At 46.5% G+C, this 25,616-nt stretch overlaps 2 protein-coding genes and 1 pseudogene across 4 annotated transcripts in view; all 3 read left to right on the top strand.

The window, feature by feature from the left end:
- Positions 1-12,802, top strand: part of NVL (nuclear VCP like) — a 110,316-nt gene extending 97,514 nt beyond the window's left edge. For all 3 annotated transcript variants that reach the window (XM_019920489.3, XM_073800746.1, XM_073800748.1), the window contains one exon: positions 441-12,802. In XM_019920489.3, the coding sequence (XP_019776048.2) occupies positions 441-485 (45 nt within the window). In that variant the 3' untranslated portion in view covers positions 486-12,802. The remainder of the gene's footprint in view (positions 1-440) is intronic.
- LOC101338758 (large ribosomal subunit protein P1 pseudogene) lies at positions 5,775-24,073 on the top strand (annotated as a pseudogene).
- The window catches only part of TP53BP2 (tumor protein p53 binding protein 2), a 215,884-nt gene continuing 211,707 nt past the window's right edge, over positions 21,440-25,616 (top strand). The window contains exon 1 of the mRNA XM_073800698.1: positions 21,440-21,968. The gene's annotated coding sequence lies outside the window, so the exon portion shown is untranslated. The remainder of the gene's footprint in view (positions 21,969-25,616) is intronic.

The following is a 25,616-nucleotide window of genomic DNA, read 5'->3' as shown; positions in this document are numbered from 1 at the left end:
TTCTCGTTGCAGAGCATGGGCTCTAGGCACGCAGCCTTCAGTAGTTGTGGCATGCAGGCTCATAGTTGTGGCTCGTGGGCTCTAGAGCACAGGCTCAGTAGTTGTGGCACACGGGCTTAGTTGCTCCGCGGCATGTGGGATCTTCCTGGACCAGGGCTCAAACCCATGTCCCCTGTATTGGCAGGAGGATTCTTAACCACTGCACCACCAGGGAAGTCCTTAATCATCTGTTCTTATAAAGACACCAAGTTGTATTGGATGTAGTAGAGCCCACCCTAATGACTTCATTTTAACTTAATCACCACTTTTAAGACCCTGTCTCCAAATCCAGTCACACTCTGAGGTACTGGGGGTGAGGACTTCAACATCTGAATTTTGGGGAACACAGGTAAACCCATGTCAGACAGTGACCAGCTCTATATTCTGTCCTCTCCTCTCAGGATCAAGCAATGTATGAAGCTCTGCAGTGGTCCCTCAGCCGGTGACTTCTCAAGCAGCAGGCCTTCAGGGAGTCCAGGGCATCGAGCTGCCAAAGATACCCACGTGCTCTGAGCTGTCCACTTTCAACTTGACACAGATGTGGTCTCACGTAAGCATTTTATGCTCAAATTAATGAGGCCAAGTCAGAGCTAAAGATTCTTCCCATCTGGCCAACCTTGTACGGAAACACCCTATACCTCCTGTTTAAGAAAAAGAAAATAATTTTTAACTGTCAAAATAAAATAAGATACCTTTTTTAAATAGAATGTTTATTTTGAAACAACCTTGACTCTACTACAGGAAAGTTGCAGTCACAATAGAAAGAACTCCCCCTCCCCCCGAACTGTCTGAGAGTATTGGCCAACCTGATGCCCCATCACCCCCAAATACTTTAATGTACACTTCCTACACACCAGGTTTCCCTGCATAACCAGCCATCAACATCAGGACATCAGCTGTGATACTTTGCTACCATGTAATCCTCAGGCTCCATTCAGGTTTCTCCAGTTGTCCCAATAATGTCCTTTATAACAAAGGGATCTAGTTTAGAATTAGCTATTGCAACCGGTTGCTGTTTCTCTTTAGTTTCCTTAAAGTCTGGAACAGCTCCTGTCTTGACTTTTGACACTCTTGAAGGTTATAGGCCAGTTACTTTGTAAAATGCCCTCAATCTGGATTTGTCTGATGTTTCCTCGTGATTAGACACAGGTTGTGCATCTTTGGCAGGAATATCATGAGGTGATGCTCTTCTCACTGCGTCGTGTCAGGTGATGTGCAGTTTTGATTTGCCCCAATACTGGTGATGTTCACTTTGGTCACTTAATTAAGGTGGTTCTGCCAAGCTTCTTACACTGTGAAGTTACTCTTTTCCTTTGTAATTCATACGTGTGTTGTGTGGAGGTACTTGGAAACTATGTAAATATCCCATTCCTCATCAAACTCAGGTATTACTACTTCTGCAGTGTGTTTTCCATTACTCTCATTATATGATGTTCAGATTGTCTGAGATTCAGCCAGTTGGGAGCCCCTTCACACTGTCCTCTGTGCACCTTTCATAGGTCTCTAGCTGATACTTTTGGGAGGGTTTAATTTGTGTCATGTTTCATCTCATCCCTCATTTACAGTGCTGCTCACGGTGTATTCTTAGGTAGTATAGACGGCCTTGGTTACCTCCTTTTTTCCTTCCAAAATTTCTACTCCACCTCAGTCTATAAAAATGTTTATGCTACTTTTAAGAATGTAATTGATAAGATGGAAAAAATATTAATAGATCAAAGCAAGTCAGGTAAGTAAGACACAGTCCTTTTTTTCAAGGAGTTCACAGATGGATACAGACATCTAAACAGAATATCACAATGCCCAAGGAAGGGGCATGGAAAGGAGGGTGCTGTAGGACCCCAGAGGAAGGAAGACCAAAAGAAAAAGCAAATCAGGATCATGTCCTAGGCAGAGATGATTAGGAATGAAAGTTAAATTAGAAGGTGGGCCAGAAGGTCTTAAACAGTTATGAAATTTGAGGAGTAGATTTGATTGTGCGTGATATCAGCCAGATCAAAAGAGAAACACGCGGAGTTCCCTGGTGGCCTCGTGGTTAGGATTCTGGGCTTTCACTGCCATGGCTCGGGTTCAATCCCTGGTTAGGGACCTGAGATCCCTCAAGCCACATGGTCAAAAAAGAGAGACACAGTCTGGTATATCATATATGTAGGTTATGAGGGATTTTCTTGACGATTGAATTTTCTTGACAATTTCTAGACAATTAGGTCTACCTACCGAACTTTCTGGTAGTTTAGCTTAGCCTAAACATAAAATGTCGACCACATCAGAGATCAGATGGGCTGCATGTCCATCAGCTTTGCAAATCAGCTGCTGCGTAGGTTGGACAGCGGCAGTTATTGGGCAGAAAGCTAACCAACTAATGTCACAGTGGATATTGCCAGCCCTTCTCCATAAGGAAGGAAAGATAACATGTTCTAAGTACCATCTGTGTGCTAGACACTGTCATACTCCCCATACAATGGGGATCGGATGGCATCCCCATTAAAAAGAATAAGGTTCAGGGCTTCCCTGGTGGCGCAGTGGTTGAGAGTCCGCCTGCCGATGCAGGGGACACGGGTTCGTGCCCCGGTCCGGGAAGATCCCACATGCTATGGAGTGGCTGGGCCCGTGAGCCATGGCCGCTGAGCCTGCGCGTCCGGAGCCTGTGCTCTGCAATGGGAGAGGCCCACGTACCAAAAAAAAAAAAAAAAAGAAGAATAAGGTTCAGAGCTTGTTCAAAGTCACCTGTGTGTATACATGCATAAGAAGAGTCAGAATTCTGGTCTACAGCTGTCCAGCTTTTCTTTCTTTTGTGAACAACGTCCAGTCCTCTGTTGAGAAACATCTGGAGTTGTATCCTCTGTAGCATCGTGAAAGATTAGGCAGTTTCATTAAATGCTTTGTGCTGAGCACTGATAACATAATGGTCAACAAACTCAGAACTTACTGCCTAATTTGGCCTAGTTTGTTGCCTAGTTTCCGCCTAATTTGTTAGCAGAAATAGCTGATTGTCCCATACTATCCGTTCATCCCTTCTTCCTTTGAGTAGGAGAGTGATTAAGTTCTGGCTAGTGTGATATGAACTCAGGTGATGAGTGCAGCTTCTGGCCACATCCTTACAAAGAAGCAGCAGCTTGGAGACTTGGCGGTCCGGTGGTTAGGACTCCGCATTTCCATTGCAGGGGGCGTGGGTTCAATCCCCGGTCGCAGAACTAAGATACTGTGTGCCGCCCAGCGAGGGCCACGACCCCCGCCCCCCCCAAAAAAAAAAGAAGCGGCTTGGACTGCGAACCCATTATTAACTGGGGGCAGCCTGCCTCGAACTCATGCATCTTAGCCCATAGGCAGACTCTGGGAATGTCCTCAGAAACCACAACTGGTTTAAAAAAGAGGAAAACTCTGCTTGCTCTCTTAATTCCACTTTTCCTTTTCCAGGGCTAGAATGTGATGAAGTGATGATGAACCAGCTGTGACCATATAAATGGAGACATTCTAGGGGGTGACAGAGCAATAAGACATAAAAAGCCAAGGTCCCTGGACACTTGTGGAGCAGTTTTCTCACTGCTCAGACACAGTTGGCCTAGACTTTTATATGTGACCTTTATCGTGCTTAAGCAATTATATTTCGATCTCTGTTAAAGCAGCCAAATTAATGTCCTAATTAATACAGTGAAACAAGTAAAGAGGCAGTTGCAAAACAGCCTGAGAATGACTGTGAAGGGATAAGAATAGATGCCATTCATTAGGAGGAGCACAGAGGAAGGGCAGTGGCGTCCAGGGAGAGTTCTCCGGAGAAAATGATGCCTCAGCTGAGTCCTGAAGGCTGAGAGGGAAATGCAGGAAGGGAATACATGATCTAACTGACAATAGAGACCTGCAGAGGGGAGAGGGGCTGGTGTCTGAGAAACTAAAGACAGGTGCGCTCTAACATTCATCCACAGGATATTGCTGAAAACACATCAAAGTTGTGTTTATAGGAGCATCTTATTTCCAAAAGCTAAAATAGTTAGAAAGCACCTAGTTACATGTTAGGCACAATCTTTAGTCATTGTTAATATCTCTCACTGTTGAAGTTCTCACTACCTGAACTCAGGAACTGAATGGATTTGGATACATTTTTGCACTGCCCATGTTCCAGAGCTGAGAGGCCAGATAGATTTGGGGTAAAATGGAATCCCACATCATTCAGAGGCTACCCTTAACTCCATTGCTTTAGGTCCATTAGACCTATGCTTATCACTGGCATCAGCATTTTTAATTTTCAACTTATTTTTACAAAATAAGGACAAACAAAAATATTCAGTTAAATGTGCAGGCATTATAGTTGTCTGACTTGGGGTGTCCTGCTAAGTTTCGTGAGGAAGGGATCCTGTCAGTCTTGTCTCCTTAGCATCCAGCCCAGTGCCTGGATCACAGGAAGCATTTAATAAATGTTAAATGAATTACCTTTCTTAGACAACAGGACTGTCAAAATTAGACTGCTGGCTGTGCCCAGCCCCTCCCTCCACGTGAGAACTAAAAATGTTGATTCATTGGGTAATAGAAATCTCACTTTGTCCTATGAGAAAAGATAAAGGGACATGTGAATAGCTTATAACCCAGCAGTTCCACTCTGACATATGTATCCAACAGAAGTGCACACACCAAAATAGCAAAATTCATAATTGACCAAAAATGGAAACAACCTAAATATCCATCAGCCGTAGAATGGATAAACATGGTGTTTTCATGCACTAGAATACTACACAGCAATGATGAACTGTATGCAACAGCACGGGTGATTCTCACAGATACTGAGAGGAAGATGCCAGTCTTGAAATCATCTCGTGTGATTCTACTTATTAATGTATAAAATTCAAAAAGGCAACTGATCGATACCATTAGAAGTCAGGTTTATGGTTAGTATTGGAGGGCAGTGCCTGGAAGGAGCACCAAGTGGGCCAGCCTCTGGGATGCTGGCCACGCCCTCCTTGATCTGGTGATGGCTTCATGCATGTGTTTTCTTACTGATGATTCATTGCACCGTGTGCTTATCATAGCTCTTTTCTATAAGTATGTTCACTTCAGTTAAAAAGATTTTTTAGGGCTTCCCTGGTGGCACAGTGGTTAAGAACCTGCCTGCCAACGCAGGGGACACGGGTTCGAGCCCTGGTTTGGGAAGATTCCGCATGCCGCGGAGCAACTAAGCCCGTGAGCCACAGCTACTGAGCCCACGCACCATAACTACTGAAGCCCACGTGCCTAGAGCCCGTGCTACGCAACAAGAGAAGCCACCACAACCAGAAGCCTGCGCACCGCAACCAAGAGTAGCCCCCGCTCGCCACAACTAGAGAAAGCCCACACGCAGCAACAAAGACCCAACACAGCCAAAAATAAATAAGTAAAAATAAATAAAATAAATTTATTTTAAAAAAAGGTTTTTTAAAAACTTATGAAAATTTTTTCTGTAATTCATGATTCTTCATCTGATTTTATTTATAATAAACATTTCAAAAATTTAAAACAATAGGAGTATCAATATTGAAAACATGGGTCACTTAAAAGTAAAGAGGTGCATAGAGCCCAGTATACTTGAGGATAAGCCAGCCACTCTTTTCTCTTTCCCCTTAAAACATCAGGCGTTTTGCTCATACTATCCTCCCATCTGGTCAGTGGTGAGAAAATAAAGTTGAAGAGGTGAGTGGGAGTGGAATTTTGTTATTTAAATTAGCCCAACACTAATATTCTCTCTTCCTGGGAGAATATGAGCTTCAAAGATGCCTGCAGCCATCGAGGTTGTCTGGGCCAATGCTGCCTTTGGGAATGTTTCCTTAGATGGCATGTTGCCCATGCAGTCTGGTTCCACTGCCAGGTAGGCCTTGCCCCTGAGAGGGGGAGGGAGGGAGGAACTCACCAAAGTGTGTTCCAAAGAACTTCTTAGGTGTGGAGATAAGCAGTCCATGTTACATCGCAGCCAAGGACGTTCTGTTTTCCAAGACCACAGTAAGTGTCAAGAGGGAGAAACTCGACAGCTCCTTAGCTTCCCTTCCCTCTATCTGAACACCTACTCTGTCTCCCACAGTCCTCATCACCCAAGCTAGGAAGGTGGAAGGCATCTTCAGTTCTTCTGTTCAGTGATCAGGCATTTATTACTTAGATGTACTTATTCTCACAGACACCTAGCTCAAGCTGTCTTTGTCTTTCATACGTTTACTTTGGCCTCCTATTTAATCTCCTATTCCAATCTCTTACACACTAAAACCGGGGTTGCCTTCAAAAGATACTAATTAATCATGTCACTTCTCAGCTTAGCATCCTCCTGTGGCCTAAACACATTGGTCTAATTATGCATGGGCCTTTGTAATCTGACATCAATCCACCTTTGGCACCTGTCCTGGCCCCCCTCCCCTGACTGGATATATTGGCATTCCAGTGGAACACCATGTTCTTTCACATCTCAGGCCTGGCTCACGGTGTTCCCATTACCCACCTCCTCCCTCCACCCAAACACAAGACCCACTTCTGGGCTTGAAATACCCATGGTGAGAAGCCCTGCCCAATCCCTCACTCCACTTTCTGCTCAGACTGTGCTGACCTGGACTGTGGCCATTAAACACCCTCTGCTTAAGTACTAGCTTCTCAATGGCAGAGTCCTTAATTCATTTTTGCATTATAGCACTTGACACATAATAAGAACAAAGTAACTTTTTAATAGCACAATTGAATCACTTTGCCCTATGGCACAAAGCACAGCTAACATAGGGGAGATTTGCTGGAGATTTTATGTTGTTTCCACCCCAGGAATCCGCCAAACTGGAACTTCACGGCTCGTGGCTCTCTGAAGAGAAATCAGCAAAGCTTTGGAGGTGGGGCTTCCTCAAGCATTTAGTTATTGCTGATCAGAAGTCCTTTTAGCAATACTTCTCCGTGGCTAAGGAGCCCCTGAATGTGCTCAAGGCATTCAAAAGAAACTGGTTCTAAGAGCTTGGCCCACACAAGCATTCTCTCTCTAAAGCAGAAAGTTTTAAGGAGGAGATAATATATATTTATTACAACCGAAATTCTAATTACCGTCATTGCACAGACAGGAAAACCTCTGCTACTCTGGCTAACTGTGAGTGAGTCTGGTAAATGGACAACGGGTCTTCCTTACAGACTCCAGGAAGTTTTGCTAGCTTGAACTTTCTCAAAACTAATAATGCAGAAAGCTAAATGAGTTTCACGATAACCGAGGCCTTTAGAAGTGGAGATATGGGTGACGGAAATAGATTAGGGAACTGTAGAAGCCCTGTTTTGCAGCGTACGTATAAGGAAGTCTGTTTTTCAAATAAAAAAGCCCTATCTGAAAAGGAGGCAAAAGCAAATTAATTAATTCAACAAATACTTTTTGAGCATCTACTTCATATCTGCTTTTTTCCAACTGCCTCCTTTATTACTCTCAGCTCACTTAGAACTTGGATGTTGAAGCAGCATTCAGATTCTCTGACCCTTTATTGCCAAACTCAGTTTATAGTCCAGCTTAGATTCATTTATTAAAAATGACATTGTTTGTGCCACTTTAATTTTGCACCTTGCACCTTGCACGGCACAGGTTTGGAGCATCTGTGCCTTGACACACAAAATGTCACAGGCTTTGTTATTATTGCTGGTGGCATGGGATGGGGGAAGAAGAGGAAGGTGGACTTATAAACTGTATACTAATACATTAAAACTCAGACATATAGTATCTTCACTTTGTATTTGAGAAAACAGGCTCAGAGAGGTTGAACAACTTGTCTTGGTCACACAGCTAATAAGTGGCATCTGGAAATTCAAACCCGAGACTGTCTTAACTCTAAAGACTTTGTCCTCCTACATCCTGCTGGCTTTGGGGGCAGGAGATGGACTTCTGTGTCATGTCCCCTGGGGAACTACCAAAATGCCTTCTAAATCATTCACTAGTGTGAGTTGTAATAATAATCATCTTTATTAAATAGTGAATAACATTTTTTTCTTTGAACTCAAGCAACTAGTATCAGAAACCTCTCTACACAGTTGCCACTCAGTAAACTCTGATGTTCTGACAGACAAGATTTATTTAATTTTTGATCGCACCACATGGCATGTGGAACTTCCCTGACCAGGGAACGAACCCTTGCCCCCTGCAGTGGAAGTGCAGATTCTTAACCACTGAACCACCAGGGAAAGTCCTGTCCATGTATATTTTAAATAGTGATTTTTAAATGGCTAGGGTGGAGGCAAAGAAATAACTATTGTATTGCCCAGCCTCGGAAGTAAAAGATTTAAGAAAATGGGCAAATGTTTAACTCTAGGAACCTTAGAGTATGCTCACATCCCTCCTTAGTCATAATCAGAAGCCAGTGTTTGCATTGTGCTTTTCAAATGCCTTTGATCCTAGAGAACAATGGGTATTTCTCCACATCGCAGGGGATCTCAGGTTATCCAGCAACATTAGCATGTGTTTTATCTTGCAAAATATTACCTACAGTTTACATATTCTCCTTCTCAAGACTATTGAATCGTAATGCTACAAAAGGCCTTTGAATCCTGTGTCAGGATTTCTCAACTCGATGACACAAGAATCAACTGAGGCTCTTAAAAATAGGCTACCTGGCAGTCTCCCAAGTCAATAGAAATGAAAGCAAAAATAAACAAATGGGACCTAATCAAACTTACAAGCTTTTGCACAGCAAAGGAAACCATAAACAAAGTGAAAGACAACCTATGGACTGGGAGAAAATATTTGCAAATGTTGCAACCGACAAGGGTTTAATTTCCAAAATATATGAACAGCTCATAGAATTCAGTAACAAAAAAACTCAGATGACCCAATCAAAAAATGTGCAGAAGACCTAAATAGACATTTCTCCAAAGAAGACATACAGATGGCCAATAGGCACATGAAAAGATGCTCATCGCTAATTATTACAGAAATGCAAATCAAAACAATAATGAGGTACCACCTCACACTGCACAGAATGGCCATCATTAAAAAGTCTACAAATAATAAATGCCGGAGAGGCTGTGGAGAAAAGGGACCCGTCTTACACTGTTGGTGGGAATGTAAATTGGGGCAGCCACTATGGAAAACAGTATGGAGGTTCCTTAAAAAACTAAAAATAGAGTTGCCATATGATCTGGCAATCCCAGTCCTGGGCATATTCCCAGAGAAAACTATAATTCAAAATGATACTTGCACCCCTATGTTCATAGCAGCAGTATTTACAATAGCCAAAACATGGAAACAACCTAAATGTCCATTGACAGATAAATGGATAAAGAAGATGTGGTACATATATACAATGGAATATTACTCAGCCATAAAAAAGAATGAAATAATGCCATTTGCAGCAACATGGATGGACCTAGAGATTGTCATACTAAGCAAAGAAGGTCAGAAAGAGAAAGACAAAATACCATATGATATCACTTATATGTGGAATCTAAAATACAACCCAAAGGAGCATATCTACGAAAATGAAACAGACTCATAGACATAGAGAACAGACTTGTGGTTGCCAAGGGTGGGGAGAATGGGGAAGGGAAGGATTGGAAGATTGGGATTAACAGATGCAAAGTATCATATATAGATGGATAAACAACAAGGTCCTACTGGGTAGCACAGGGAACTATATTCAATATCCTGTGACAAACCATAAGGGAAAAGAATATGAAAAAAAATATATATATAACTAAATCACTTTGCTGTACAGAGAAATTGACATGACATTGTAATTCAACTTCAATAAAAAATTTTTTTTTAAATGCTACCTGGACCTCACTGCAGACCTGTTGAATCAGAGTTCCTGGATGGGGCTTGGGTGATTTTTTTCTTTTATTGAAATATAGTTGACATACAATATTATATTAGTTTTGGGTGTACAACATAGTGCTTTGACACTTATATGCATTATGAATTGACCACCACAATGTCTAGTAAGCATCTGTCACCATACAAAATTATTATATTATTGACTATATTCCGTGCTGTACTGAGGTAAATTACATGACCAGCTAAAGCTTCAGTCACGTTGAAAAAGAGAGGAAGCAGAAGCGAGATGTGCCAACGTTGGCTTCCTGATGATCTTGACTGAGCAAACGAGGCCGCCCTGGAGATCACGTGCAGTCCAGATGTGCCTGCCACCCTCGTTCTCAAGGTGAAGCCTCTGGAGAGTCGTTAGCCCAGTGACAGCTCTGGTGCCACACTTTCCCCCCTCCTTCCTTTCCTTCCCCTGCAGCCAAGTCCAAGCAGCTGGCTGTGGGATGAGCTGACACACAACAATGAAAATTTGCGGCGGTGGAACTTCACAGGCTCCTTCTATCACTGCTGGAGAGCAGTAGAGGCATTTGAGGTCAAGAGGCTGAGCCGGGTAGGGAGCACAGCATGATTAGCAGCAAAGGGGATGAGGGACAAATGCCAGGAACCCTCCTTCCCGCTGCTTAGTGTGTGACAAAGCTGGAAGACAGGGAAGACTTCGGGATTTACGTGAGATCTCAGATCTTGACGGATGCTAAATTTGTTCTCACTTGGGACCTGTAACAGGTTCAGATGCCAGATGAAAATCAGGTTCATTTCAGGTGAGTCTAAAGATTGATTTTTTTTTAAATTGGCATCAGGGCACAATAGATATAGTAGTTTGCAGTCCATAGTCCACTCGTAACTTGAAATTAGAAACTGAAAAGCAGTCATGTAAGTGGGAGGAGAGATTTCAGTAATTCATTCAACAAATATTTCTTAACCGGCAACTGAGCAGGTTCAGTGCTAGTTGCGGACAGTACAGCTCAGAGCAAAACTCAAGTCCCTCCCCCAAGGGCGTCTCCCCCTCCCACGGTGGGGGAGGGCATGGGGAGAAGAAAAGGGCAGAGTCAGTAAGTCCAGGTATGTTTATGTTATGCACACACACACCAAATAGAACAAGTGGTAAGTGCTGTGAAAAAAAGGAGGGAAAGGGCTGGCGAGAGCTGTGCGTGGGTCTGTGGGTCGGTGGTTATTTTATGTGGTGGTGGGGGGACAAGGAGTGAAAGAGAGGCAGGTAGCCTTTGGGGGAGAGGGTGCTCTGCCCCACGAGACCACAGAACCTAAATGTCCGTCAGTCAAAGGCATCTACACCTAGCTGTGCCACCGTCCCTTCATGTGCTACCAGCCTCTTCATCAGATCCATGACACCTGGTCAGCCTCTTCCAGGTTGACCGGCAGACCCTCGGGTACTTTCAAGCCCCATAACAGGCCAGGTTGGTGGTCTGGTCTTGCCTCTGTCCTCACTCTCCAGGGCAGGGCGTCGCGTCACAGCATTGCTCCTGTCCCAAGCTCCATCTGTGACATTGATGACCCCTAACCTCTGCAGAGGAGGGGCCGTGCAGAGCCATCATACCTGCACTCCCGGTGGCCTCACGGGTCATTACCTCGAGGCTGAGGGACAGTGGCTGTGAGCTGCCAGCCTTCCCACATTTTAACTCATTCACTTCTCACTGTAGCCCTGGGAGGGATGTGTGACTTTATCATCAGTTTGCAAATAAACTTGCCCATGGCTAGAGAGAGGCAGAGTTGGGCAAGTCTTATCCACTGAAAACCCCTTTCTTCAAGGAAACAAAGCACAAGTATGGAAAGTTTAAACGTCTAGGGTTTAAATAACGCCCCAAGCGTAGTCACAAGGCCAAAACGGTGACTCAGGAAAGGAGAGAGGACTTAAGTCCTCTTAAGTGCTGGCCATCGGTTGGCACAAAAAAGGATTAAGTGCGGAGCACTTCGCTATGGGAGAGCCCTTTAATACACGTGTGGATAACTTCGTTCATTTATTTTTCTGTTGCTAAAGGAATTTGTAGAAATTTACAGCAAGGCAGCAGAAAGGTATATGAGTCATCCATAATCTTGCTTTTCAGAGGCTACCACTATTAACAGCTGTCAAACATCTGCCTCTAAGATTTTCTCTCATCTGATGGATTGGGGTGATTTTTGTTCCTGGTCAGATGTTAACATTACTTCCCCATGAAGCAGGCCTTTTCGGGGTCCTGTCCCAGTGACCCACCTTCATTCCTACGAAGAATGACTCCCCAAGGTGAAAGTGAGGCGGGAGATAGATGGGCTCCAGGACTAGACACTTAGAACTGGCCTCCTGTTCACACTTCCTGGGGTGAGAAGATGGGCTCCAGGCCGGACATTCATTACCAGCCCCCTGTTTATATTTCCTGAAGCAAGAGACAAACGGGCTCCAGGACTACATATTTATGACCAGACTCCTGTCTGTGTTTCCAGATCTGCACCTCAATATAAAAACCAGCAACAGAAATAGGGTAAATAACCAGACATTGGACATTTTTATGGCAGGGATAGAGTGGGACTAATTAAAAGATCAAGAGGTCATACATTTCCCATCCTTGGGGCAAGGGAAACATTGCAGGTGCGCAGAAAGACTCCTTGGGGGCAAAAAGGAGAGGGCGCCACTCCATAATATGTGATGCTAAGGCCATCCCATAGGCCTCTGGGCTATAATCCATCTTGGAAAGAAGTTGCGCATTCATGTTCGAGAGGGTCCTGAGGCAGATCAGGTGTGGAAAAAGAAACCAGATAATTGGCCAAAGGTAAACCAGATAATTGGCCAAAGGTAAACCAAGACACGGAAGAACTGCCTTATGACTTCAACGCCTCTTTACTGAGCTTCTCATTAGGGAGGATGCCCACACCCTTTCTCTCTGGGTGTGCATCTCTGCCTTGCTTCTGTCTTAAGTAAACAAACTGTTTCTCTGTGTGCTCTCCCACTTGTTGTGCTGTGTCTCTAATAATAAACTTTGTATCTGTTTTTACAGATTTTGCCTCGTGAGAAATGCATTTTTCACTGGGGGCAGGAGCCAGGGGTTATGGTGGCTAGGATTCCTGGTTTTCATCCAGGCTACCCAGTTTCCATTCCTGGGCAGGGAACTAAGATCTCACTTCACGCCACCACTCACTGCTGCCTCTCCGAGATCCAAAGGGCACCCTGGCGACACCTGACTCCAAGGCCCCGGGACCAGAATCCTTTTGCTGTGTCTCTTACTGGGAGGCACCATCTCTTAAGAAGCCCCTGCAGAGAAGGGCACCTCATTGCTTTGCAGGCTGGCCCAGGCCTTTCTGAGGCCATTCTGATTGTTGGAAAGCTTTTCTCTCTTAGAGGTAGACTCCAGGTGAGGTCTGATCATTAACACAGCAGGCTGGATGGGTAACCCAAGTTGCACTAAGTTTCTTTTTATTGTCTTTTTTTTTTTTAATCACCTTCCTTGCAGCCAGTTTTAAAAAATCCAAGATGTTTCTTATGTGAACTACTTGATATCATCTTTCTCAGTCAGCTGTGGCTGCCTTAAAATAGCACCAACTGGGGGGCTTAAACAATAGACACTTATTTCTCACAGTGCTGGAGGCTGGGAAGTCCAAGACCAAGGTGCCGGCAAGGTAGGTTTCATTCTGACACCTCCCCTCTCGGCTTGTAGAGGTCGACCACCTCACCATGTGCTCACATGACCTCTTTTGTGTGAGTGGAGAGAAGAAGCTCTGGTGTCTCCCCTCATAAGGGCGCTAATCCCATCATGAAGTCTCCCCACACCCACCTCACAACCTCATCTAAACTTTATACCTCTCGGACTTCCCTGGTGACACAGTGGTTAGGAATCTGCCTGCCAATGCAGGGGACACGGGTTCGAGCCGTGGCCTGGGAAGGTCCCACATGCTGCGGAGCAACTAAGCCCGTGCGCCACAACTACTGAAGCCCACGTGCCACAACTACTGGAGCCCACGCACCTAGAGCCCGTGCTCCGCAACAAGAGAAGCCACCACAATGAGAAGCCCGTGCACCGCAAGGAAGAGTAGCCCCTGCTCGCTGCAACTAGAGAAAGCCCACGCACAGCAACGAAGACCCAGCGCAGCCAAAAATAAATAAATAATAAAATAAACTTAATACCTTTCAAGGCCCCACCACCTAGTGCCATCACATTGGGGCTTAGGGCTTCAACATATCAGTCTCAAGGGGACACAAACATTGAGTCCATAGCACCATGCCAGGTCTGCCAACCCTGAATGATTTTGTGAACCAACCCTCATCAAGGAAGAATGACTTTTGAAAGGTCTATAAAGTGAGGGCTGCCAACCAGCTTCTCTGGACTCCATTCTAGGATTGTCTGCCTTATGCTGGCCTTTCTGGGACAGACCCCTCCCACCCATGTCCTCTGCCTGGCTCTTGTTTATAGAAAAACTTTATCCTCCTAGGCCTTCCCTGAGTTCTAAAGAATAAATTTAATCAGAGAAGTGAGAAAATGCAGAAGCAAAGGAAAACAGTCAAGCAAGACAAAATAATAATAGTTTAGCCACTAAACAAGGTCAGGGATCTTTAGTTTCTCCTCAAGGGCTATAGATAATATTCTGAGCCATGTCGTTTGAGCTGTTTTGCAGATACTGAAATCCCCACCAGGTGGAAGAAGTTAACTGTATGCTGCCCTCAAGCACGCAGACCCCAGAACCAGAAGGTGGGTGATGTTGACTCCTGATGACCTCACCACCAACCCATCAGAAGAATGTCCATGAGCTGATCGTGCATGCCGCCCCAACCCTCCCTTATCCTGTCTAAAAACCTTTCCTGGGCTTCCCTGGTGGTGCAGTGGTTGAGAGTCCGCCTGCTGATGCAGGGGACACGGGTTCGTGCCTCGGTCTGGGAAGATCCCACATGCCGCAGAGCGGCTGGGCCCATGAGCCATGGCTGCTGAGCCTGCGCGTCTGGAGCCTGTGCTCCGCAACGGGAGAGGCCACAACAGTGAGGGGCCTGCATAGCGGAAAAAACAAACAAACAAACAAAAAAACCCTTTCCTGATAGCCTTCTGGTAGTGTGGGCCTTTTAAGCACTAGCCACCTGGACTCCTTGCTTGGAGCCCAGCAGTAAATGCATACTTCCCTTCACCACAACCCAGTATCAGCATGTTGGCTTTATGGGTGAGCAGGCCCAAGTTTGGTTCGGTAACAATGCCGTGCTCCATGTATCCAAACCCCCTTGGAAGCCAGTTAAATACTTATTACTCAGCAAAAGTTTAGTGAGCACTTCCAGTCTCTGTAGGAGAGCTGGGGACACGGTGGCAAACAGACAAATACGGCTTCTGCTCTCACAAAGCCCATGTGATGGTTCATGACTGAACTGAACAAATATCTGGATAGGATGATTTCCGGTGGAGAGGCGTACTAGGAAGAAAACAAGGGAAATGGGCAAGGGCAGATCCCAGTTTTGTGGAGCCTGAAGCTTATTTGGGGACCCTCTTTTAGAAAAAGAATACATGGGCTATTAGTTTCCCAGGGCTGCCATAACAAAGTATCACAAACTGGGAGCCTCAACAATTCTCTCACAGTTCTGGAGGCTAGAAATCCAAGGTGTCGGTTCCTTCAGAGGGCTCTGAGGGCGCATGCGTTCAGGCCTCTCTCCAGTCATTCCTTGGCTGGTAGTTGCACCCCCCCGTCCTCACCTTCACATGGCATTGTCCCTGTGTTGACGTCTTCTTCTAAGTCTTGTTGGATCAGGGCCCCACTCCTCCAGCATGACCTTGTCTTTTTTATTTTTTTAATTTTTATTTTATGTTGAAGTATAGTTGATCAACAATGTTGTGTTAGTTTCAGGTGTACAGCAAAGCGATTCCGTTTTACATATACATGTATCTATTCTTTTTCAAATTCTTTTCCCATTTAGGATATTACAGAATACTGAGCAGCGTACCCTGTGCTATACAGTAGGTCCTTGTTGGTCATCTATTCTATATATAGCAGTGTATATATATCGGTCCCAAAGTCCCAATTTATTCCCACCCCCCACCAGCATGACCTCATCTTGGCTAATCACATCCACAATGACCCTATGTCCAATAAGTTCCAATTCTGAGGTATGGGCGCTAGGACTTCAATGTGTTTTTTTGGGGGGACACGATTCAACCCCCAACACAAGGCTAGGGCTCCTCCAGGGCTTGCAGGGGGCCTGTGCCAGCAGGGGGCTCTGAGGTGTAAGCTTCTTCAGCGTGGCAGCAGCTCTACCCCTGGGATGTGGGTGGCAAACTGTGTGGCGAGGGGCCCAGCAGACCCATCAGTGCCCCTCCTGTCCTCTCCACCCACTCTGGAGATCCCAGTCCCCCGTTTGCAGAAGCCCTCCTGGGTCTCTCAAGGGCTTCCTCTGCCCCCAGCCCCAGCAGACTAGAAGTGGCCTCAGGAGAATCCACCAGCCAGAGAGGAACAGGGGTTGGTGAATGTACACCTCAGCCTCTTCCTCCCTCAGACGGACTTTTTTTTTTTTTTTGCGGTACGCGGGCCTCACTGTTGTGCCCTCTCCCGTTGCGGAGCACAGGCTCCGGACGCGCAGGCTCAGCGGCCATGGCTCACGGGCTCAGCCGCTCCGCGGCACGTGGGATCTTCCCGGACCGGGGCACGAACCCATGTCCCCTGCATCGGCAGGCGGACTCCCAACCACTGCGCCACCAGGGAAGCCCCAGAGGGACTTTTTAAAAGATCTTTTATCGTAAGTGCAGATGCAGAAAAACACAGCGAAGACATCCAGGGCTTCTTGAACTACTCTAAGGCAGACACCCCGTAACCACTGGTGGGACATTCTGCGGTGTGGTCCGTCCAGTCTCAGGAGCCGCAGCACCAAGGTGACCTTTATCTGACTTATTTCCCCATCTCTTCGTCGTGCTCCTGGGACCACCTTCCAAATAAGTGGCTTGCACCGAATTCTTGTTTCTGGGTCCGCTTTGGGGGAAACTCAAGACAAGTATCCAGATCAGGTCGTTAGGAACCAAATCGTCTCAACAGCTGCGCTAAGTGCGGAGAACCCTGAGTAAGCGGGACGCAGCTTCAGCTCCCCTGTGTTGGCTAATGACGGAAACACAGTTGCGGTTGCCCAATAGCGGCTCCGAAGCTGGGGCACCGCTTCCAGTAGAACAATCGGCAGCTCTTTAATAAGCCCCAGCTGCAAAGGGGGAATGAGTCAGGGTGTTGAAAGCTGCCCTCGCCTGAAGCTGCGGTGGGTGTGGCTCCCTCTCTGACTAATTATTACCTGCCTTTGTTACTCTAGTGTGAGACAGGCCTGCTGTGGAATGCTGGTGGTGTGGATTGACATACCCAGTGATGAGTTTTGCTGAAAAGAGGAAACCACTCAAGTCAAACTTATAGAGACAGGAAGTAGAATGACAGATGCCAGGGGCTGGGGGAGGGTGACTTGCTCAATGGGTACAGACTTTCAGCTCTGTAAGATGAAACGGCTCTGGAGATTGGTTGTACAACAATGTGAATGTACTTAATACTACTTAGGAATGGTTAAGAAGGTAAATTTTGTTATGTGGACTTTACTACAATTAAAAAGAAAAAATTCTTGGGCTTCCCTGGTGGCGCAGTGGTTGAGAGTCCGCCTGCCGATGCAGGGGACACGGGTTCGTGCCCCGGTCCAGGAAGATCCCACATGCCGCGGAGCGGCTGGGCCCGTGAGCCACGGCCGCTGAGCCTGCGCGTCCGGAGCCTGTGCTCCGCAATGGGAGAGGCCACAAGTGTGAGAGGCCCGCGTACCGCAGGAAAAAAAAAAAAAAAAAGTGAGCTCTAGGCCACAGGCTCCTGTTCTGACTTCTGCTTAAGCACCCTGTGGTCCCGTCAAATGTGGAAATAACTTGAGGGGGTTACAGGCTATGCCACCCATCCCCACTCTCACCCTTTTGGGTGCCACCATGTCGCTGGGCCTGCTGCCCAAATTCCTGGGAGTGTTGGAATTGATATTATCTGTAAAAAAAACTTCACACGTTACACTAATTAGGAGAGGGCTCTGAATTCAAGAAAAATGTTCATTGTAACTCCAAATGCAAAACTCATGGACTTTGAATTTAGACACTGGACTTGAGTTGACTGTGGCTTTAGACAAGTTACTTATGCTTTCCTATTCATTTGTTTTCTTGGCTGCGAAATGAGGCTGGTACCAATGGGAAGATTAACAGGGCATGAAGAGACCAGCCCAGGCAACAGCCCAGTGCCTGGCACATGGCAGGACCCCCGTCAATATTGGCAGCCCCCCAGTTAGGGTTCTCCGGGAACAAGTAGATTTATCGCCCTTTCGTCCTCAGAAAGTTTGGCTTCTTACCGTATCATTCTGTGAAGTAGATTAAATTCTTCCTACACCTGTGCTTACATTATGCGTTTACTCAGTAAATGTTTACAGAGCCTAGGTAACCCTCAGGGCAGGCAGGTCCAAATGGGTCTGGAGCAATGTCACTTTTCCCTAGAAGTTCAACCTTGGGCCTGAGCTAGTTGCAGAGACAGCTTGTGGCATCGTTAGGTGTTTCTCCCTGGAATATGAGGAGGAGAATGGGGAGCGGGTGGGTTTCAGCCTTTATGGTAGAGCATTCAGAGACCCCAGGATTCCAAACTGCATGGACTGTAGCCCAACACCCTTGCTTCACACACGAACAAACAGAGGTTCTTCAGAGATAAGTAAGTAACTTCAGTCATGAAGCCTCAACGCTGTGTGGGCTAGGGCTTGGGCTTGGGAACAAGCTACTTAAGGTCTGGGTTCTGGGAGATAAAAAGCTGGCTAGCCTGAAGCAAGTTACGTAACTTCTTGGATTCTCTGTTTCCTCCTCCTGTAAATGGAAGTAAGATTACCGACTTTACATTGTGAGATTTAAAAGGAAATAATGATGCTAAATTGAAATAAGACACTGGGACTTCCCCGGTGGCACAGTGGTTAAGTAAGACTCCGAATTCCCAGTGCAGGGGACCCGGGTTCTGCCCCTGGTCAGGGAACTAAGATCCCACATGCATGCTGCAACCAAGAGTTCTCATGCCACAACTAAGGAGCCCACGAGCCGCAATTAAGGTGTCCACGTGCCGCAACTAAGACCTGGAGCAACCAAATAAATAAACAAATATTAAAATAACAAACAAACACTTAACCATTCTTGTCAGGATGTAGGGTTTTTATTTTAAAAAAGAAAGAAAGAGAGAAAAGACAGTGACTTTCCTAATACATGATCACTCTTTTTTTTTTAGTTAATTAATTTATTTTGGGCTGTTTTGGGTCTTCGTTGCTGCGCGCGGGCTTTCTCTACTTGCAGAGAGCAGGGGCTACTCTTCATTGCGGTGCGCGGGCTTCTCATTGCACTGGCTTCTCTTGTTGCGGAGCACGGGCTCTAGGTGCACGGGCTTCAGTAGTTGTGGCATGTGGGCTCAGTAGTTGTGGCTCACGGGCTCTAGAGAGCAGGCTCAGTAGTTGTGGCGCATGGGCTTAGTTGCTCCTTGGCATGTGGGATCTTCCCAGACCAGGGCCAGAACCCATGTCCCCTGTATTGGCAGGCAGATTCTTAACCACTGCGCCACCAGGGAAGTCCCTATGATCACTCTTATCTCTGATCCTTTAAGAAAGGAGACAACAAAGGGATCAAAGGGATGAGTGAGACCATCGGAGTCTACCCAGGCACCTCCCAGGGAGCCTGGCCGGAGAGCTCAGGGGTGGAGGAATCTCACACATAGTTGGAGAAATCTCCTGACTCTACAAAGGAAGAGAATCAGGGACTCTAGATCAGTTAGCCAAAGGCCAACTCAGTTCCCAAAGGACTAAGGAGGTTTTTGGAATTTGACTTTTGCCCTTTCCTCTGGCCCAGCTCCTCCCTCTGGTGGAAACAAACAGCTCTGGTCAAACTGCTTTAGACCCAGCTTGTCTGGTGGCCTTGGGCTGGGGCCCCAGAGGGAATCAGGTACTCTGAAGGGAAAGAATGAAATCTTCAGGAATTTGATGAATCTGTCATTCAGAGTTGATTTTTGGTGAATCCTCTTGCTTTTATTTATCTGTTTTTGAGAAGGTAGCTGGAGATGAAAAACTTTCTTTTACGAAATCGAGGGATGGCAGAGTTTGAATTAGAATCTGCAGTTGTTTTCAACTCTAAAAGTCGTTAAAGTCGCGTGCGGTGGGTGAGCTACCAGATTTACTTCTGAGCCTGTGAAGAGAAAGCGGCGACCCCAGCGGGGGCACTTGGTCGGGTGTGCACGGAACCAAGGGGACATGCAGGGTTTAGAAGCCTGGCTGGTTAGGCCAGCGCTTTCATTGTCAGCGCTGAAACAGACATGACAAAGCATGGAAAGGTGATATGAAAGTGCTTTCACTCAAGACAACAGCAGAAAAGAACCACTTTCTGGCACACTTAAGGCCCAGCCTGGAGGGGAAACCAGTTGTCAAGACGTGTGGTTATTAAATCAACTATACTCCAATAAAAATTTTAAAAATAAATAAAATTTGCTTGCAAAATTGTAATAAAAAAAAGATGTGTGGTTATGGCTAAGATCGGAGACTGCTGTTCAGGGGGCTGGAAACCTCAACCCTACCCTCCATGTGCCAAAAAAATCTCAGCTCATAAGTGGGAAGGAAATTGGAGGCTTCGACCACTGCGAAACAAAGGACTATCCCCTTCCCTTTTTGACCAATGAAGGGTTACTCTGGGTCCAAGGGCCTGTTCCAGCAGCCTTGCATAATGACTTCACAGGGGAGGAATATTAGTGGCCCTCCTTGCATTAATGAATTGCTGACCTACAAGGAACCCAACATTGAGGCCAACTCTATTCCTCCAGGTCATTTCATGATGCAACGATTCTGTGTCTATGCTGAGGATTACAAATACAGGGATATGTGCCTGGTAACACGTAATCCACTCTTTTTTTCTTTTCTTTTTTTGCTGTGTTTGGGTCTTCATTGCTGCACGTGGGCTTTCTCTAGTTGTGGCGAGCGGGGGCTACTCTTCGTTTGCAGCGCACGGGCTTCTCATTGCGGTGGTTTCTATCGTTGTGGAGCATGGGCTCCAGGCGCGCTGGCTCAGTAGTTGTGGCTTGCGGGCTTAGTTGCCCCGCGGCATGTGGGATCTTCCCAGACCAGGGATCGAACCCATGTCTTCTGCATTGGCAGGTGGATTCTTAACCACTGTGCCAGCAGGGAAGTCCATGTAATCCACTCGTAACTCTAGAAATGCTGCCTGGGTTTCTTTGGGTTCTGTCTTTTGAAGAAAATTCTAAGTGTGTGCCCCAGACCCCCTCGGACCCCTTCCTTTTGATCTTCGTGTGCCAGTTCACACACACCTGTTATAGCAGCTACCTGTGAGCAGCAGTGATGCATTCACTTGTCAGCATCTGAAAGCTTCCCCTCTGCTGGGTCCAGTTATTTGCTTTATGAACCATCTGCCAATTTGGATTAAATTCGGCGAAAACAAACTCCATTTTCAGATGACGCTCCCCATTCTTCTTCTTCCTCTACCATGTCATCAATTTTCCAACCAGAAAGTACCGGCATGCTCTGACCTGCATATCCTTCTGTTGTCAAATCCTGCTCCTTTTTCCAACGGGGACCCTCCCTGGGTTGTTACCACACTCTGTTTTGCTAATCCCCATCGCAGACCTCACCCTCAGCCCAGTGGGGATCTCTGGCTTTGATGTCTTCAGGTCTCTGCTGCCACCTCTCCTCCACTCTGAGCCCCCGTTGCAGGTGCCACCCTCATCCTTGTCCTATCTCAGAATCAGATACACCGAGACGGTCTCAGGGGTTTAGTGCTGTTGGGTTTCTGAGGGTAAAGATTCTTCAGGGCCTTCCCAGCCCTAGGGTTAGACTATCCTTGCTTCATTTCAAATGACTAAGGCTCCTGGAGAGTTTTCCTAAGAAGACAAGAAATAACACATTTCCCTCCTTATCCAAGCAAAGTAACTTCTGAGTCAGCTGTGCCAGTGGAACAGCAAGAGCACAGGCGTGGACAGCCCCGCTGCTTGCAGCGCACACCCTCACGCTGATCTCTTGGAACCTCCGTGTCTTCATGTGAGCATGTGGGATATGGTATCTCTCTCCCCGAGACCAACATGGATTAAAATGCGAGCCCGTGGACACAGTCTGGCAGAGTTCAGACACTGATCAACGGCACTGTTGTGTGCCCTCCATTCAGTTCCAGCCACGTCGTGACTCTCCTATGTAAGGCACTGAGTCCTTTGTTACTGAATTCTTTCTTTTTAAAAAAATTTTTATTGGAGTACAGTTGACTTACAATGTTGTGTATGTTTCAGGTGTACAGGAAAGTGATTTTTCCCATATAGGTCATTACAGAGTATTGAATAGAGTTCCCTGTGCTATACAATAGCTCCTTGTTAGTCATCTATTTTATACATAGTAGTATGTGTATGTTAATCCCAATCTCCTAATTTATTGCTTCCCCTCACGTTTCCCCTTTGATAACCATAAATTTTATTTCGAGATCTGTGAGTCTGTTTTGTAGAAAAGTTCATTCGTATTTTTTTTTAATATCATGTAAGTTTCAGGTATACAACAAAGTGACTCACAATTTTTATTTATTTAAAAATATTTATTTATTTATTTTTGGCTGCGCCAGGTCTTAATTGCGGCACGTGGGATCTTTCATTGTAGCACATGGGCTTTTCTCTAGTTGTGGTGCACGGGCTTAGTTGCTCTGCGGCACGTGGGATCTTAGTTCCCTGACTAGGGATCGAACCCACAATCCCCTGCATTGGAAGGCGGATTCTTAGCCACTGGACCAGGGAAGTCCCATTTGTATCATTTTTATATTAGATCCCACATATAAGTGATATAATATGATGCTTGTCTTTCTCTGACTTACTTCACTTAGTATGATAATCTCTGGGTCCATCCATGTTGCTGCAAATGGCTTTTTTTTTTTTCTTTTTTTTTTTTTTTGCTGTACGCGGGCCTCTCACTGTTGTGGCCTCTCCCGTTGCGGAGCACAGGCTCCGGACGCGCAGGCTCAGCGGCCATGGCTCACGGGCCCAGCCGCTCCACGGCATGTGGGACCTTCCCGGACCGGGGCACGAACTCGTGTCCCCTGCATCGGCAGGCGGACTCCCAACCACTGTGCCACCAGGGAAGCCCTTTTTTTTTTTTTTTAAATTTATTGTATTTATTTATTTTTGGCTGTGTTGGGTCTTCGTTGCTGCACGCGGGCTTTCTCAAGTTGCGTCGAGCGGGGGCTACTCTTCATTGCGGTGCACAGGCTTTTCATTGCAGTGGCTTCTCTTGTGGAGCACGGGCTCTAGGTGCGCGGGCTTCAGTAGTTGTGGCATGCAGGCTCAGTAGTCGTGGCTCGCGGGCTCTAGAGCGCAGGCTCAGTAGTTGTGGCACACAGGCTTAGTTGGTCCGCGGCATGTGGGATCTTCCCGTACCAGAGCTTGGACCCGTGTCCCCTGCATTGGCAGGCAGATTCTTAACCACTGCGCCACCAGGGAAGCCCAAATGGCTTTATTACTGAATTCTGATTCCATTTGCATATCCCAGCACTAGAGCATCAGCTCCTTAACTGGGGACCATGATCTGTCTTTGCATCCTCTCTGCCTAATGCAGTGCCTGGCCAGGTACCTGTAGAATGAATAAGTAAGTGCATTTTTACTTTGAATTTAAACCTTAGTGTTTCATATTAGAATTTAGATGGGCCGTTTCCTCAGCTTCTGCTAAAATGCTTGATCTTTCCACGGAAGCTAAGGCAGTGTTGAAGTGAGGCCCTCATTTCTGGGGGCACCTGCACCTGGCAGCCGCCCACTCGGCACACACCCCTCCACAGCCTCCGTCTCCGAGCTCACCTGCATCTACCCAACCCTTATCCTGCACGAGGATGAGATGCCACTAACGTAGGGTATGATCAACGCCCTCATTAAAGCAGCCACTGTGAATGTCGAACCTTTCTGGCCAGGTTTGTTTGCAAAGGTCCTGGCCAATGTCAACAGCAAGACGCTTATCTGCAGCATAGGGCTAGTGGCCCTGCCCAGCAGGAGGTCCTGCCCCGATGGAGGACAAAATGGGAGCCAAGAAAGAAGGCTCTGAGGAGTCTGACAATGGCATAGGCTTTGGTCTTTTTGATTAAATCTCCTTTGTATTATGTTCAATAAAAAGCTGACCTCTTAAAAGAAAATAAAAAAGAATTTTAGATCGTTAAGTCAAAAACCCCCAGAGATCTAGCCAGAACTGCTGGCACACAGGAAGGGATGGACAAGACAGTGGAACGAAAGCACATCTGGTAACGCATGGGAACTATGTTTTCCTTCCCGCTCCCGTTGCAGGACTAGGCTCATTCGACAAGCCCTGGGAAGCACGGTCAAGAGTCTGGGTTCTGGAGTCACTGTCTCAATCTCAGATCCTGTCTCTGCAACTCACTAAGTGTGACCTTCAGCCAGCTACTCTCTGAGCCTGTCTTCTCGTCTATAAAATGAAGATATTAATAGTACTACCTACATCACAGACATACTGAGAATGAAATAAGATAATGCATAAACTTAGTTCAGGGCTCAGTGAATAAGAATTCTCAATAAATGGCCACAGTGTTCAGTGGACTGAATACACACTCACTTAAAGGTTATTCAAATGCCCTCATTTTTTTTTTTTTAAATTAATTTTTGGCTGCGTTGGGTCTTCATTGCTGCATGCGGGCTTTCTCTAGTTGCGGCGAGCGGGGGCTACTCTTCGTTGCGGCGCACGGGCTTCTCATTGTGGTGGCTTCTCTTGTTGCGGAGCACGGGCTCTAGGTGCGCGGGCTGAGTAGTTGTGGCTCGCGGGCTCTAGAGCGCAGGTTCCATAGTTGTGGTGCACGGGCTTAGTTGCTCTGCGGCATGTGGGATCTTCCTGGACCAGGGCTCGAACCCGTGTCCCCTGCATTGGCAGGTGGATTCTTAACCACTGCGCCACCAGGGAAGCCCTTGTTTCTGTTTTCAATGAAAAGCTTCTCAATGAAAAGCTTCTCAAGTTTAAGGATAGCCTCTGTTGGTCTCTCTCCATTCATTAAGCACTTACTTTGAGCCAAGCACTGTTCTTGTTAGCGTTGGGGAACAGAGAAATAAAAGGTCATCCCTGCCCTTAAGAAATTACAGCCTCAGGGGAAAACAAAGTGTATTTACAAAATAGTATGTGGACCATGAATGAGATAAATAAACACTGGTTGGAGAGTCCAAAAAGTGGCACCTGACCTGCTGGCGAGAGGGATGGGCTACCAAATACTGGCGTGAGCCCGAAGGACCCAGACCAGGAATGGGGAAAGGGAATCTAGGCAGAAGGGAGAACTCGTGCAAAGCTACTGAACCATGTCTCAGGACCTATCCTTGTGCCTTCAAGGCTCTGCTACCCAGCCTTCCTGCCGCCCTGATTCGTAGGTCTCTCTTTGGAAGTCACCGCCAGTGACAGAAAGAATGGCCCAAGCTGGCAGATGGAAGCTAGACTGGCCTGGAGACCGCTAGGAGGCTGAACCCTCCGTCAGGCAAGAGGTCATGTAAGCAGAACTGGCAAGTTTTGGGAAGGAAAATGAGGCACCCCCGTCTACGGACCAGGAAGGAAATGGAACTGAGAGGGGGCTGAGCTGGCAGAGCTGGGGGTTTTCAGCACTTGCAAGGCAGCTGAGCCACTGACTGAAGTTCTACGGCAAAGGGGAGTGAGTGGAGGGATCAGTTAGTGTCAAACCCAAGGGGAGGTTTCACAGATACTTTTACTGACTGAGCCCGTACATCTGAATTGTCAAGTTGGTTCTGTTATCACTCTAAACGTTAAAGCAAAGGGTCATTAAGCAATAGTTCGAAGACAGTAGGAATTTTCCCAGGCAAGAGGATAGGA

Source organism: Tursiops truncatus, chromosome 1 (assembly GCF_011762595.2).
Source record: "Tursiops truncatus isolate mTurTru1 chromosome 1, mTurTru1.mat.Y, whole genome shotgun sequence".
NCBI lineage: Eukaryota > Metazoa > Chordata > Mammalia > Artiodactyla > Delphinidae > Tursiops > Tursiops truncatus.
Note: the sequence above shows the minus strand (reverse complement) of the source record. Positions and strands in the feature narration are given on the sequence as shown.